Here is a 15622-nt window from a genome sequence, read left to right as displayed (position 1 = left end):
GTTACAACTGTAAAACTAAGAATTCAAAATTAAAAAAAAAAAATCTTCTTCCGTCTTTCTATTCTTCTATTTGGGTTTTTGTTAAACATTAATTAAACTTCTTAAAATTAGTAATCTCTTATACTTCAATGAACATAACAGAATAGTTATATTCAGAAACACTAATCTTGGAAGTGTGTTTGAAAATCACATCTCATGAGTTATATCCTCACTTTACAATATTGCCTAATCATGAATCCTTAATAATAAGGATGCAGTTTTTTACAGTACTTTGCCTCTTAAATTATTTCAGTATAATTGGATTCAATATTGATTGTAATATTATTCTTTTCACCTTTAGCTCTTAAATTATTCTTTTGCACCTTTTGCTTCTGCATTTGAAAACTTGGAGGGTCAAACTGGGGACTGAGGAAATACAAATACAAAATACCCATAGACTGCCCAGAAAAGGCTTGCCATATTTGTTTGAGACTGCAGAGGAGCAGTTCTCCTCTGGTGAAAAAGGCAGAGAATGCAATTCTTTGTGTACCCTTTCAACATCTTTGTGTTCATTGCATCACTTAATATCCTTGGAACTCCTGCCTCGTTCACTCTATCTCCTCCAGCAAGATCCTGTGTTTTTATGGATAAATGGGGTGGGGGGTGGCGGAGGGTATGGGATGCTAAACAATTCTGACTTATCTCCAGATCCTCCTGGGCTCTGAATAATTTTGTGATCATATGTTATTTTCTCCTGTATGACTCCTGAATCAAAGGCTAAATCATTTTACATAAGCACAAAGTCTATTTGCAGGCTGTAAAAACCCACTGCTTCCCAGCCGGTTCTTTTTTGCCATCTGTCCCTGTTCTTAACCAATCTCCTTGGATTTCATGTACATATTAGTGTATAGATAATCTTCAGTAATTACAAATATACAAATATATTACAGCTAGTGTTGCTAGTGACCTTTATTGACCTGCATTTCTTTAACCCATCACTTATCACTTGTTTTGGTTTCTTTTTCTAACCACTTCCATTTTTTCCTCTTTACGCAGTCCATCACTAAATCTGTGTACCCTCAGCTCCCCTTCAGATCTTGCTGATTTTCCCCCTACCACCTCCTCCACTAGTAGGCTGTTACTTCTTTTACTGAGTCAATGCTTCCACACTCTGTTGCCAAACTCTAATGCTAAATCAATTCCGGGCTCCTTGGTACCACACCTCATCTCCCAGTCTCTGTGCACATGGGACATAAAGATGTCCTTTTTCCTCCATACTGTGTTGTGCATTTCCATTTTTTCCAGGCTTCTAGCCTTCTTAATTTTCATTAATCACTCGTCGTCTCCATTTGAAGATTCAGGATACTATTCCACGTCAGAGAGACTCAAAAAAGTCGCTAGAAAGTGCTTTCCCTCTAATTTTAGTGTCTAGCCCCTGGCATCTGGGAAATTGAGTGTGGGAGGTTTAAGAGTAAATCTCTGAAGGAGCTTAATTCTCCTTTGGGAATGGCATATGACACATTGGTCAGCCTTATAAACTGAGAGAGATTTTGTATGTTCACAGAATTCCCAAGAATTTGAAAGCCTTTAGTTATATGTAAACTATTTTTTCCCCCAAGTAAAAAACCTGTCAGCTATGAAAGACACATCTTTGATATTTTGTGTAATTTTGAGGGTTTAACCCGCAAGACAGGAGTAAGTTTCTCAAATAAGTGTTTCCAGAACTTCTTGTAGCATTGTGTGTGAAAAATAACCTTTTTTCCACACAAGTTGCTGGGGTTTTTTTCCTGAAACTACAAAATTGGTTTTCCTGACATTTTCTGTAGCTTTCTATAGGACAAGCATCAGTTATGGACACATCTTCCCAAATTACCTTGAAGGACATTTGCAACTGAAATAAACTAGAAATGTTGGGCATCTTCTGTATTCATGGCTCTTTAGACACTGAAGTGAGTAAAGTGTGACTGGAGTTGATAATGTTGTTTCTTGTCTGGGCTTTGATCCTACAAACAGTTGCATAACTTTAGTCCTCAACAGTGCTCCTGACAGATAAATATAATTGCTGAAAATACTAATAGTTGCCTAAATATGTAGGAGTACTAATAGTTGTATTAATATGTAGGAGTTTATAGATCTTTGATATGTATTTCCTTTGGAAAAAGGGCCTTCAGGATTGAAAAGAAATTCATAGAATTATAAATAATGAAAATAACTGTCTCCTTATATGTAGAGTATTAAGGATTTGTCGTGGTATCTGCACAGAGGTTATGTTGTAATGCTCTGTACAACAAAATACAAGTACCATTTTAAGCTTTTGTGGGGTAATCAAACTGAAAAGCTATATTCTTTTTGAAAGAAATCTCCTTCCACTGTACTTAGTATGCAAGAAATGTATCAGCACTCAGAACACTCAGCTGAGAAGCTGTGCTTGCCAATTCCAGATTAACATGGGAAATTGATTTCACTGCTTTAAGGATCTGATGTTTTCATTAGTATTGCAGCATTATTCTATCTATGGACAAATTTTAAACATATTTCAAAGCTCCTACTTTTTAAAATGTGTGTTAGATTTCTTAGAATTGTTTATCACTGTAGCAAGCAGAGCTTTGACCAGAACATTATTTATGGTGGATTTTCTTTCTGCTGTGAAGTGTCTTTCATTGTATTTAAAAAACAAGAAGAAAATCTTCTTATTAAAGGAGAAAATAACTCCAGTAATTATTTCTTGCTCATTTATTTTCACTGAACATGTTGGGTGCTTTATTTTTTTCTTTTCTTGTCAATAGGCTCAGTGGACAATTGGAAAATTGCACTGTCCATTCTGTGACGCCTGCTTAGGGGGCTTTAACTTTGTTTGCAACAAAGAATGTTCCTGTGGACAGTTAGTAAATATACATTCCTGCAGAACTTGGACTGAGCATCAGCCGCCTTTCTCTGCTAAATTGTCAAAATCATCAGAAAATCATTTGCTTCTCAAAATTCAGTCTGGTTTTAACAGGGATACCTGCCATGAAGTGGTAACTGCAACTTTGGGAATAAAAAATCAAGGGCTTTCCTATATGGCTGGAAGTAATAAAGGTGCTGGAAGATTAACAGAAGCACTTTGTCTAGAAGTAAGAGCTCCCAGATATGAGATAAAAAGTAAAAAACTTCCCTTAAAGGCATTAAATCGAAAAAGAAGTCTCCCTTCTTCCTATCCTAAGAAAGATGCATGCACTGTAAAACCTTTTCACAGAAGATCACATAGCTTGGATTTAAATATCAGAGAAAGACTTGTTTTTTCACCTGTGTTATATAAAATTTGCAATATGGGAACACTTTACCGTGGCCAAAATGAAAATCCACCTGTTTACGCACAAGGGGGCTTGCAATTAGAGTCCAATAGGAAAGATGGTAGTTCTTTTCAGGATCTATATAGTTCCTGTGCTGACATACTACAAAGCCAATTGCAAGTTGCTTCCATTACCACATTACTACACAGAGAAACAGAAAGTGAGTGTGATTTTGGAGTTACTGGACAATCTTCTGGGAGTGTCACTGCTGATGGGTTACCGTTTGTGATGAACCTTTCCTTACCTACAAGGGCTGTAGAAGACAAACAATACATCACACCTATTGGTCTTGTGCAGCCTAGGAGTATTTCCTTCAACCGAAAGCTGAGTAAGAGAGAAAGAAACAAGTCAAAAAGCCTGAGGAGAAAACAGAGAAGGCAAGAGCAATGTCTACAGAAGCAGGTAAGTGTTTAAAATTAATTATGCTACTTTTTTGGTAAAGTTTGACTTGCTTTTAGAAATCATTCTGACTTTTTTTTAGTTGCTGTCTTTTAATACTGGTTTAATGTGGAACTGTCTAGAGTCAGGTATCAGGCAAGCAAAAATTTGTGACCCCGTCCTACATGTCGTTTTTTTCTAATTCCATCGTATCAAGTTTTCTTTCTGTGCAAAATCAAACCACGACGGGTTTTCATTTGCCTTCTTAATGTTTTGTGATGTAATAATAAATTTGAAGTGGGAAAAAACACAGTGAAATTTAATCAGTGTGATTAAAGAAAAACTAAACATTTGTATCTTCTAAATGAGAAACCTACCATGTCAGAATTTTCTAACTTTAAACTAATGGCATTTTGAGTTATCTTTACAGTTAAGAATGTTTTAAAAGATAATTACATGTATTATTTGTTGTAAGACAAATATTTTTCTATGAGTAAAGAATTGATTACTGCCATTTAAAATATTAGTCTTTAGTAGGTAAGTATTTTGTCTGCAAATCTAACACAAACTGTTAACATTTTCTTACCAATTATACAATAACGGTTTCCATCTTCAAACCATCTAAAGCAGAACAGAGTTAAAGGCCATAGGCAGTTGCAATTTTTGGTGAAGGGCCGTGGAGAAAAGCCAGTCATAAAATTACTTACACAGTTCTGGTTTCCTCTCAAATTTAGTAGAATGACTAATGATAAATACGCCTTTGAGAGAAAATTTCTCATCATAAATTTCCTGCAACAAAATACCTGTGTGGTAAGCAAGAGCAAACATGCTAACTAATCAGAGAAGCAGTATCTACACAAGCAATTATTCCTGCATGAGGTAGGTTTGTCACTGTGGATTCAAGATTTAAGAGAGATACTTAAAGGCTGTCTCTCTCAATTAAAGGTGAGAACCAGCTTGAAAATGTAATGGGTCTGGGAAATATTATTAGTCTTCTCAGTATGGTATGCATATATTCTTTTTTCTTTGGGAAAGGTTTTTGTTTTGCTTAAAGATTTAAATTGGTATTGGGACCTTTTTAAAACTTGTTCTTGTTTTGTAAAATGCAGCTCTAAAGCTGAGAGTCTGGATGTCTTAATACTGAATACTTGTTTTCTACTAAGTCTAAAGATTCTTAGCTGTCTGGATCCCCAAAATGGCTTTAAAAGTTCCAGATCTCATTGTTTTGGTAAATGAAATGATGATGCACAAGCTCCATGTATATGAGCATTTTCACAGTCATGTCATCTACAGTCTCTCGAGACACTTTAATCTTTAGATGTTACTTTCAAGAATAAAACATTGTACAAATTTTCAGAATTTTTGATAGCTAAGAAAGAAAGGTACTTTCAGACCTTTTCCTTGTTAAAACATGCTTAACCAATTCCTACATTATTTTAGTTACATTTGTTAAGATCCAATTATTGGAGAGATGCCTCTACCCAAATTAGGCTGCAAAAAAGACCATATGCTGAAGACTGTAGTACAGATTTCATTTAACAGTAAATGGGAAGTAGAGAGAGATAGAAAGAGAGAGAAAAAGAGAGGAGGGGAGTGAAAAAGAGTGACAGAGAGACAGATTAAGTAAAAAGTTATCACCACCTGAGGATCTAGACATCATCCCAGTGGTCCTCTTCTGGTTTTCTCTGTAATGGAGATCCAAGGTCACTCAAAACTCCTCCCCATTTGTACACTTCAGCAAACAAAGGAATCAATGCTCATTGGATACACAGTTCTCCTGTTCTATTGGTTAAATTATTCCCTTGATTCCATGCTCAGTTTTCCTCTTCTTTTGAGTCAGTAGTCCATGGCCTCCCCCTTCTGGGCCCAGTCAGAGCTGATTGTCAGCACAGTTGCTGAGCTGGCTTTCCTTACACCACCCTGTGGCTCAAACACTCTTCCAGGAACTTTTCCTCAGTTCATAAGTTGTCCATGGGGGTCATAAAGATTGTGGTCACTAGGAGAAAAGACAGAAACAGCAGAAGCAATAACACAAATAAGTAATCATACTGCATACAACAGCTATGCACTTATCAACGCAATTCTAATTAGCCACTGCCCCTATCCAGTGATTCCCAAGGATCAGAGTGTTCTTTAATGGGTAGTGGGTGTGATGGATTTCACAATACTGTGTGTGTTGGATATAGGCCCAAATTAGCCACAGAATTACACAGTGGGCTTGATTTTTAAATCCCATAAAGAGGCATCCCCAACAGATACATATGTCATGTATTAAGATGTGTCAGTCAGCCTACTCTGAAGCAGATTTTCAGGTCCCTTAGTACACCTTTGCACACTGGGAATAAGTGTGAATGGGTTTGTTGACAAGGTGTGCTTACATACTTTGAAGTCTTTAAAATGGTGTTCTCTTTCAATCACATCCACATGTAGTTGGAAGAACTTTATACATAATGTTCCTGTCCAGCTGGGTAATTCTGTAAACCATGGAAAATTAACTTCTAGCTTACGAAGTTTTCAGTCAATATACAAAAGAGTTCTCATACAAAAGGTTCTTATGCAAACACATCTTTACATCGGGCCTATACTCTCTTGTCCAGGGGATGGAGTATAGCTCTGTTGCAATTTAATCCTGACACAAAATAAGACTTTCAGATTTAGTTATATTATCCCAGGTTGCTTTTTAATTTTTTTTTCATTTCAGTGGGCAAACTGCCCTTGTCACATTCCTTTTTAATTTCTTCCACAGTAAATTGCACCCGCAACTGAGAAGCTTGTGTGGTGCACAATGTACTGCAGTTACCATATTGATTAGCACAAATAAAAGAAATTAGGTAAAGTTAAAATATTCTATTAGAACACATGGTAGGAAAGCCAATTGTACATGAGACACATTCAACTGGGAATATAAGTCTCTGATTTGATTTGGAATGTCTCATGATTGATAACATATTTGGTTCTGAAAATGGTCACAGGTAAAGTTGCTTAATAGCTGGTAAAAGGCTTTTCTGTATTTCACCCATGTCCCATTTGCAGTCCATGGCTGTCTGTTCTCCTTATCTAGAAAGGAAATGGTCACCCATTTCCCATGTAACATTTTCTTCTGTTTTATTAGGATTATTTAGTTCACTCATTAATATCTCTGAAAAATTTAGCCAAATCATCATCAATCTAAAGCTTTCTGAGGCAGAACTGCTTAATACATATTTGTATGGTTCCAAATATGCATAAATTCTTACACCAACTCCCAGGCTAAATTTGATTTAGACAAAATTATACATTCATAAGACAAAAGTAAAAGCTCTTCCCACACAATTTTTTTCCAATAAAAGACAAACTTGGCAAAAATCAAACTAACAACATATAAAATGGTTTGACTAATATATGGTCTCTCAACAAGTCACTTGCAATGAAAACACAAACAAATCACAAACATTAATAAGCTGATAATACAAGCAGTTATGGTGGCAGTTAAAAAATTTTATCAGTTCCACGCAGCTTGATCTCATCTGTTGGCAGGTTCCTATAAAAGAAAAGTGAAAATTCAGCCTACTATAGACAAATTGTTAGTAGGATGGAAAATGCATTCAGTGTTGATTCAAAGGTCCTGTGTCTACCACAAAGGTAAACGGGCCTAAAGGAAAAGTCATCATCATATAGTCTTGGTTGACTTCTGTGAGCTTTCTCATGTAAATTCACTGGCAGTTCACCCACTTCGAGCTGGTTCTTTTGATCTTCAGCTTGGGCAGGGGTGTTGGCGCTCTTACAAAAAGAAAGCAACACAAACTTCCCTGGCAAGTTATCCCTTAACAGCTTGAGCTTGATGCCTCTCAGGTAGAGTTTTAAATTCTGTTTCATGAAGTGTTTGGTACACTCCTCTTGTTGCTTCTTCCCTCATCTTTTCATGGGGGGTTTCCTCCAATTAATTTCATGTCTAGAGGGAATGAAGCTGCTTGTTAAAATTTGGGAAGTGCCACCACTTGTGAATTAGGGGCTGCTTTAATGGCTTAACCTGGATTTCTTTTAGGGTTAGGATTAGCAGACTTCAGCTTCTCACCCAGGAGCCATGAATTAACCTGATCAGTTCCACAGATAACATTGGCTCCATTTACTCCAGTGATTTTACCTCTTTGCCATCTTGGAAGTATACCGAGATTTTCAGTATCCCACTGCATTAATACTGATGGATTTAAATCTTGCCTGATTTATGGCCAGACTTTGATATCTTAGTTAGCCATATACGGCACCATTTTAGTAGCTGTTTGCTGATCCTGGCAATCATTTTTGGTTTCAATTTTAATTAAGCATCAACATGCTACTTCCTTGTCATCAAATGTCAATGCAAACGTTACATTTTTTTCTTTATCCGAACAGTGGACTCATGCACTGTCTCCCAAATTCTCCACTGAACAAAAAAAGGTCGAGTTACAAGATCATGTTTCAGAATATGTTACAGGTTCTATGTCCTGCAGTTCTTCCCATAAGATTCTCCCTCTTTCTCATGCACATTCTGAAGCTCTGCCTGAAGCTCTTGGATGTCATCATGCTTGACAGCTAGCAGTGCCTCTACTTGCATTCAATTTTCATTTTCCTTATTTAACTGAAAGTACAATTCTTTCACCAAACTTGTGAGGATAGCATTATTTCATCTTCAGATTTTTGAATAACCAGTAGCTCATTTTGAGGAACCAGTAGGTGAATTTTCTTGCGTCAACTCCACCTGTGGGATAGAGGGGCAACTAAAAAATTTTTCAAGGAAGGATAACAAAATACTTTTTTTACACGGGCCACCCTGGACAGCCATTTTTTTCCAAAAGTTCCCCCAGGAGAAAACACATAACCTTCCTCAGAGGAAAGCTGTGGAAAAGTTTCCAAGAGTTCACAGCGAAGGAACCACACAACCCCCCTAGAGGGAATTGTACCATTGTCAAAGGCACTTCAGATTAGAGAACAGTATCCTGCCAACTATGCCAAAATAGTGTTAAGATCCCATTATTCAAGAGATACCTCTGCTCAAATTAAGGTGCAGATGAGACCGTATGCTGAAGTCAATCGTACAGATTTCATTTAACAGTAAATGGGAAATAGAGAGAGATAGAAGGAAACTGAAAAAGGGAGGTGGGAAAATGAAAAGACTAACAGAGAGACAGATTAAGTAAAAAATTATCACCACCCAAGGATCCAGACATCATCCCATTGGTCTTCTTCTTCTGGTCTTCTCAGTAGTGGGGGTCCAAGGTCACTCAAAACTTCTCATTTATACACTTTAGCAAACAAAGGAATCAATGCTCATTGGATACACAGTTCTCCTGTTCTATTGGTTAAATGATTCCTCGCTTCCTTGTGGATTCTTTGTGTTCATTATCAGTGCTCCCCCAGTTTGTTTACCTCTTCCTAGTCTGAGATAATTGGACAATGTTACCACCTTTATCTTATCTCAAGTTCCCATCATGTGACTTAATTTACTGTCCAAATTTCCAGGAATTCACAAAGGCACATCCAACAGTGGCAGGGCAGGGGGCGAGGGGGGCAGGGTGGTCATCGACGAGCAGTTGCCTCTTGATATGGTTTGCCATAATGGGCAAAGTCATTTGGTGGTCTTAACAATGTTTGAGGCAATTATGATCTCTAAGTCTCTTGCAGTATTATATAGAAAATTATATACAGTTCGTAAATCTGTTAAGTCTCATCAATAAGCATACAGTTTACAAAATACAAAAATTTCAGAATTAGTATGTAAACTAAGTGATTGGTTTCAAGTAGTAGCTTTCAGAAGAAGATACTTTGGTTTTGCATTGATTATTTTAACCTTGGTGAGAGTTTGCAATCATGGCAGGGAATATTTAAATGGTCTGCTGCTTAGACTGTGTCAAGCAGCACGTGTGTCTAGTGCTGCTGTGTTTCCCGGTGCTGAGGTATCTTCCCAGGAGAATGTGAATCTAGAAAATTGCATCCTCCCTACTGTCTGACGTGTTGTAAACGGGAGTGGTCCTCTGCCACGCACTCCGTTTCGTGGCTGCTCACCTCTCATGTCAGGATGGTATCCTCGTTTTATTTTTTGCAAGTTTTACTTTTCATCCTTTTTGTTCTGTATTCTAACAATCCTTCTTGTAAAAATGTGGATTTTATCACTCTGGTACTTCCAATAGAAAGCTGATCTGTGGTACTTTGTAACCGCAATTTCTATCATACCATATATGCTTAAGTGTTGGGGCCCTCCCCCCTGCCATGTAGCCCTGGGAGTTCAGGCTTTGGAATTTCTTTGTAAATGCAAGGACTGGTTTACTAAGTTTATTTTGTAACAAGATAGCTATCTGTCAGAGTTATTTTATGTCTTGCAGAAAGGCAAAGTGCAGCCATAAACATTGTGTGGCAGCAGAATGCACTCTGTAATTAAATTGAAGTATTTAAAACTTGTAAATAGGAGCAATTCTGTGAGCTCCTGACCTGCACTTCCTCCAGAGGCTTGCACTGATTCAGGTTCTGAGGTGTAGCTGCTGGACTGAACTAGCTAGCTAGCAGTAGAGGGACCCAGGCTTCCTCTCTCTGTTCTGCAAAGGACAGCTCTTAATGCCTGTGCAGGGGATGCTTGCATTTTGTGTGTGTATGTGTTTCTGCACATCTGTGTTCATGGGGATTTTTAGGCTTCTGTTAGGGTATGATTATGTTGTTAGCACATGGTAATTATATAAACTGTTAGGGTATGATAATAGCTACTTAAATCTAGGAATTGCCGATATTAGCAATGATTCTTGTTATAGTTGCTATAGCTAAGCAGATGAAGTATTTCTTTTATAAATTCCATTTGTGTGTATTTTCTTACATGTTTACATTGTTTGCTAATGATGATAATTTTCTGGAAGATCTCAGAAAAATACCATTTGTGACTTCTCCAGCTATATTGCTTTTTTTCTTACAGTCATTTTACATAGAAGAAGGCTCTGTAGTCAGCTTCAAAAGTGCAGTATCCTCTTGGAAAGGATACTGATTTGTAGGAAAAAATACTGGCAGTTTTGCTTCATTCCTCAATGATGCTTCACTGGTTCTTTTGTATCTTTTTGAAAACATCAATGTTTTGTCTTACAAATATGGTTACTGGTCAGTTTCCAAGAAGTCAATTTGCTCTTCATGCTGCCAATGTTCATCTGAACTCTGGATAAACAGGTGTGTGAGATACAGCGTTGTTTATCCACACTGTCAGGTCTGTTTATTTTGTCCCACAGCCTTGAGTTTTTAAGTTCATACTGCTGCCCTCTAGCAACTGACAGTCTTGTAGTGACGGTGCTAGGCTTTAAAGGTTTAGCTTGTGACCAAAGTTTGTTTCATCTTTCCAAGTCTCTTTTTCATGTACACATTGGTTTACAGTTCTTTTTCTTGCACTGTCGTGTTTTTATTGAAACTATAAATCCTTTAAGTGTCTAGTTATGCATTTATGTACTTGGATTTTATTCACTCTTTCTGTGATGATACTCATAAAAAGAATTATTCTCAGATTGCTTATGGATCTCTCAGCTGGCTGCTGGGGGACTAAAAACATTATTTAGTGTTAGGCACCAAAGTAAAGCAGGAAGAGAAGGAAGTGAAATGAAATCACAGCTAGACTAGGCAGGCTGTACCTACGAAGTTCAGTTGAGACCTTTGTTAGCGAAATACAAGGACCTGGAGAAGTCATTTGAAATAGAAAAAGAGGAAATACAGGGCAAAAGGGGAAGCTCTTACGTTTAAAGTCCTTCACTGAGTGTAAAATGAAGTAATGTTAATGGTTTCTTTTATTTACCCCAGAATATACTTGTGGTCATTTTTGTAGGTTGGTAACATACTTTTGTACCTTCACTCTCCCTTCACTGAACTGCAGCTTCGTGTCACATCCAAAGTTCCTTATGTGGTGCAGTTCATGTGTGTAAGATACAGTTACTATGTTCTGTTTGTTATCCTTAAAACCAATTCTGTGCAGGGCCAAGTCTGCGTTTCTTTTACAGACCTCTGGGAAGTTTCTCATAGCTGTTTTAGTCCGCAGTGCCAACCCTATTGTGATCCCATGCATGTACTCTTCCATATCGTGTCCTGGGTACGCATTTCTCAAGACCTCTGCTATTGTTAGCAGCCCTGCATTTCTTTACACTGCATCATTATATTAGCAATGCAACTATCTCTTTATACATGGAATAACTGCTGTTAGTTGTTGTACCATAGAAATATAAGAAAAGTAAAACAAATTAGCTGGAGACATCTGGTCAGAGAAATTGCTGTCACAGCTAAACAAAGCAAAGCCAAGCAGCGGGCAGGGCAAGGGGAGTCAGCCACAGCAAGCACAGCTGTTCCTCCAGCAGCAGTGCAGCATTACAGGGCAGTGCGGGTACATGAGGCAGTGTCTTTTTGAACTTCCTGATAAAAGGAGGAAGAAATTTCAGGCATGGGTTGCTGCTGAGCTGAAGTTTCTCTTTGCTTTTGCTCTGGTGGTAACTATTGTTGCTACATGGTGACTTTTGCTATTAGCACGTTCATTCTGTCGCCGATTATAACTGGATTAAGAAGAAGGTATTAAGAATTATGGATTCATGCCCAAATGCATGATTTACCTTTGTAAAACAGCAGCTGTGATTTCTGTGGAAGTTGTATCTGAGTAAAATAGCCTGTAAAAGCTACTGTTTTCTGAGATGCACCTAAACCTCCTGTTGCGTGCATTTTAACGTCAGCATTTGAGAGTCTTAATTACTTTTAGCTACAGTCTTTTTATGCCATTATTTGTGATTACAGCTTTTGAGGGTATTTTCTGACCTGATCTCTTCTACTGTTGGACATGTCTTCTACACAATTTGGTGTTAATAATAACAAATGGAATAGACAGCTTTGCAAATTTTCAGGAAGAACCTTTGTTTGCATTTGGTTATGAGTTATGTTGTAAACAACACTTGTGTTGGAGAGGGAAAGTTGCTCAGGATGCTACTGGATAAAAACAGTATATCAGGATTGTCTGAGTGTACCTGTATGTACTTCAACATATTTTATGATCATCTTGAAGCTAGATTATTTAGACTAGAATATGGTGTAGCTGCGCTGTCATAATAGCTCTGCTGAAGGCCAGAATAGCTGGCTGTGCTGTGAATTTATTCCTTCTTTTAAATAAATGTTATTAAGCTGCTTGTCTATAAAATGCTTTTAGGATATATAGAAATTATAGAATGATCTCAGCAGAGTGGAATTCCACGAGCTGTTACGCATTATGTGCCCATCTTGTAAAAGAGGGAGGGCTACTTGCTGTGCTAGGCCAGCATTAGTGGGTAGTGTGCTAAGAAGAGGCAGTAGCATTCACTGACGTATTTGTGCTTTTCCTGCGTCCTTGGTAATGTGTAGTTCTTCTGAAGAGGGACATAGGAAGTCTTCAAATGCAGCCACCTCTGCCTTAAGTAGTAATGTACTCATAGTGCTACAACCCAGAGGGTCAATAGCTGGGGTAATGTCCCACGCACAAATAAGATCCTGATCCATCTTCACAGGCACTGTGCCTTGCTGGATTAAAACAGCAAAAGAAAGAAACAGCCCATTGAAATTAATTACGTATTTTATTGCTGACTGTCTGGAAAAAAGAAAAAAGCATGTTTTTTGAATAAATAACCATAGAATCTGCTGCTGTGCCAAGGCTATATTGATTGCTATTCCAAGAAAATACTGATGATCAGCCTAGAACTGTAGAAATACCGTACAGTTTTTTTCTTTCAGAAACTGTAAGGTTTAGGAACTATTATTTTAGTTTTTCTAGAAGCTCACAGACAACTTAGATCATAAGAATTTACGAAATTTGCAGTCTCTCAGCTGAGAAAGACAATGACCTGTTCACAGAGGTAGGTTGCAGTATTGTGCAGTTAGGTGAATCCCATAATTTCAGAAGTGATTCTTATTACATAGATAGAGTGAAGAGTACACTAAATTGCAGTTATGTAAGATGCTTTGTGGCAGATGAAAATCAAAGTTCAGCAATGGTAGGAACAATAATACAAGAGTACTTTCATATTGCGAGTTTTACTGTGTATTACCAGAACAACGTCAAACACACAGTAAGGAGAGAATTTAAGATAGAATTTTACAAAAAAAAAAAAATTGTACTCCTAGTTCTTCATTTCTTCGAATTGGTACTGACTCATTCTCAGTGACTAAGAGTTTGAGTAAGTTTTGTATTTCTGATTAGTTTTCAGGGTATTAAACTTTCTGAATACATATAACTGAGGTAAATGAAATGTGGCTTGTATGGAGATTTGAGTGCAGGACTTGGTTCTTCAAATTAAAAAATTGGGTTTTTTAGGAAAAAAGTTCCTGACATCTGGGAGAATTAATGCTCCCTACTATTTCATAGAATCAGAATTATAGAATGGTTTGGATTGGAAGGGATCATCTCATTTTCACCCCTCAACCCTTCTGTCTTCCTTCCAGTAGACCATGTTGCTCAAATCCCATTCAACCTGGCCTTGAATACTTCCAGGGATGAGGAAACGACAACTATTTCTTCATGCTTTGTAGCAGTAAGTGTATCTATGAATGTTTTAATGTATAACCTCCCATTTACTTTAATGGTATTCAACTCCAAAGCACTTTTTTTTCCCCTCATGTCTGCTTTTGGGAGAAAGTAATGCTATCTGAAAATAATTTTTTTCTTTACATTTCTTTCATTACGCAGGCAGTCACTGAGAAAAAGTCATTGTACTCATCCAAAAGACATCACACTAATAGAAGAGATCAGATTTTATATAAACTGTTTCTGCAGTTGATAAGCAATCAGTGATTCTAGTAGGAAATGGCGAAGTTAAAGTAGCAAATTAGTGAAAGGAATTTTTCTATATAGTACTGCAAAATACTGAAGACATGTATGGTAACAGCATTTCAGAATTAAGGAAATAATTCAGAAGTAAGGGAAGATACCACCTACTGTTACAGATGAAGAAGCTGGAAGTCTTTTGGGCATATGAATGTCTTTTTAACATCCAAAAAACAAGTTTATACCAACAAGTTAGATGATCTAACACCCTGACCTCTGTAAAGCTGTGACATCATCGTTTTTTAAAGCTAGCTATTGCCAAGATTTATTTGGAACAGTGCTTTTTCTGCTGTCACGTGATCCCTAATGCTTTATATCAACACCTAAATTATTATGATTACACATCAGAAGGGAATGGTTTCCTTTACAGATGATTTAGCTAAAAATATGCTTCACATTTAATACAGTTTGGAATATGGGGGATGGAATGTGGTGGAGGGGGTTCTTTCTCTTTTAATTTGCTCTGTGTGAGAATGCTAGCAATTTTTCAGTTCCCCTTTTTAGTAATTTGTAATCAAGTTTCTATTTAAAGTTATTTTAGCTTTCATTTGAGCATTAGGAGATAGGATTATATTGTTTCTAAAGGCTGGAGATGGGAGTATGAACAAGAAAACATTTGGACATATTGAAAATTAATAAATTAAATGTCCTGATTCATTAATGATTTTACATTTTTGAAAATGCTAGTCTAAAGAAACTATTCATTAGACAAGGCTTTCTCTCTGTAGCCTTTATTAAAAAAAATTCCAAAACTTTGACAAAAGGTTAATCAGATCTTAATATTTTGCAGGTCAAATGTTGCAGAGATCTTATTTTCATATTTTGTATATCTCATTTTCTTCTGTCTACAGTGTGAGGAGAGCTTGCACTACTTAGACTAATCAATCTTGTATGATTAGTAGAAGTATGTAGAATCAAATATTTGACATTATGAACGCTCAACTAAATAAATAATTTGATGCTTCTCCCAACTTTAATGGCATTATTTATTTCATTTGTATTTTTTTCAGTAGCTTTTAAAAGCTATTTTGAGTTTTGCTTTGGATTTAGACTTTTTGCTAAAGTGCACTGCTAATACAGTTTCTGAAGCAAATTGAAAATAATTACCTAGCAGCTTGGGAACTAA

The 15622-nt window shown here is 36.9% G+C and overlaps 1 protein-coding gene across 3 annotated transcripts in view; it reads left to right on the top strand.

Annotated features, from left to right (window-relative positions):
- The first annotated feature begins 992 nt into the window (after nt 1-992).
- Nucleotides 993-15622, top strand: part of RNF180 (ring finger protein 180) — a 60807-nt gene continuing 46177 nt past the window's right edge. For 2 of the 3 annotated variants that reach the window (XM_019283367.2, XM_019283368.3), the window contains exons 1-2: nt 993-1928; nt 2766-3713. In XM_019283367.2, the coding sequence (XP_019138912.1) occupies nt 1887-1928; nt 2766-3713 (990 nt within the window). In that variant the 5' untranslated portion in view covers nt 993-1886. The remainder of the gene's footprint in view (nt 1929-2765; nt 3714-15622) is intronic. The other variant, XM_019283366.2, reaches the window with a different exon arrangement.

This window comes from Corvus cornix, chromosome Z (genome assembly GCF_000738735.6).
Source record: "Corvus cornix cornix isolate S_Up_H32 chromosome Z, ASM73873v5, whole genome shotgun sequence".
Taxonomy (NCBI): domain Eukaryota; kingdom Metazoa; phylum Chordata; class Aves; order Passeriformes; family Corvidae; genus Corvus; species Corvus cornix.
Note: the sequence above shows the minus strand (reverse complement) of the source record. Positions and strands in the feature narration are given on the sequence as shown.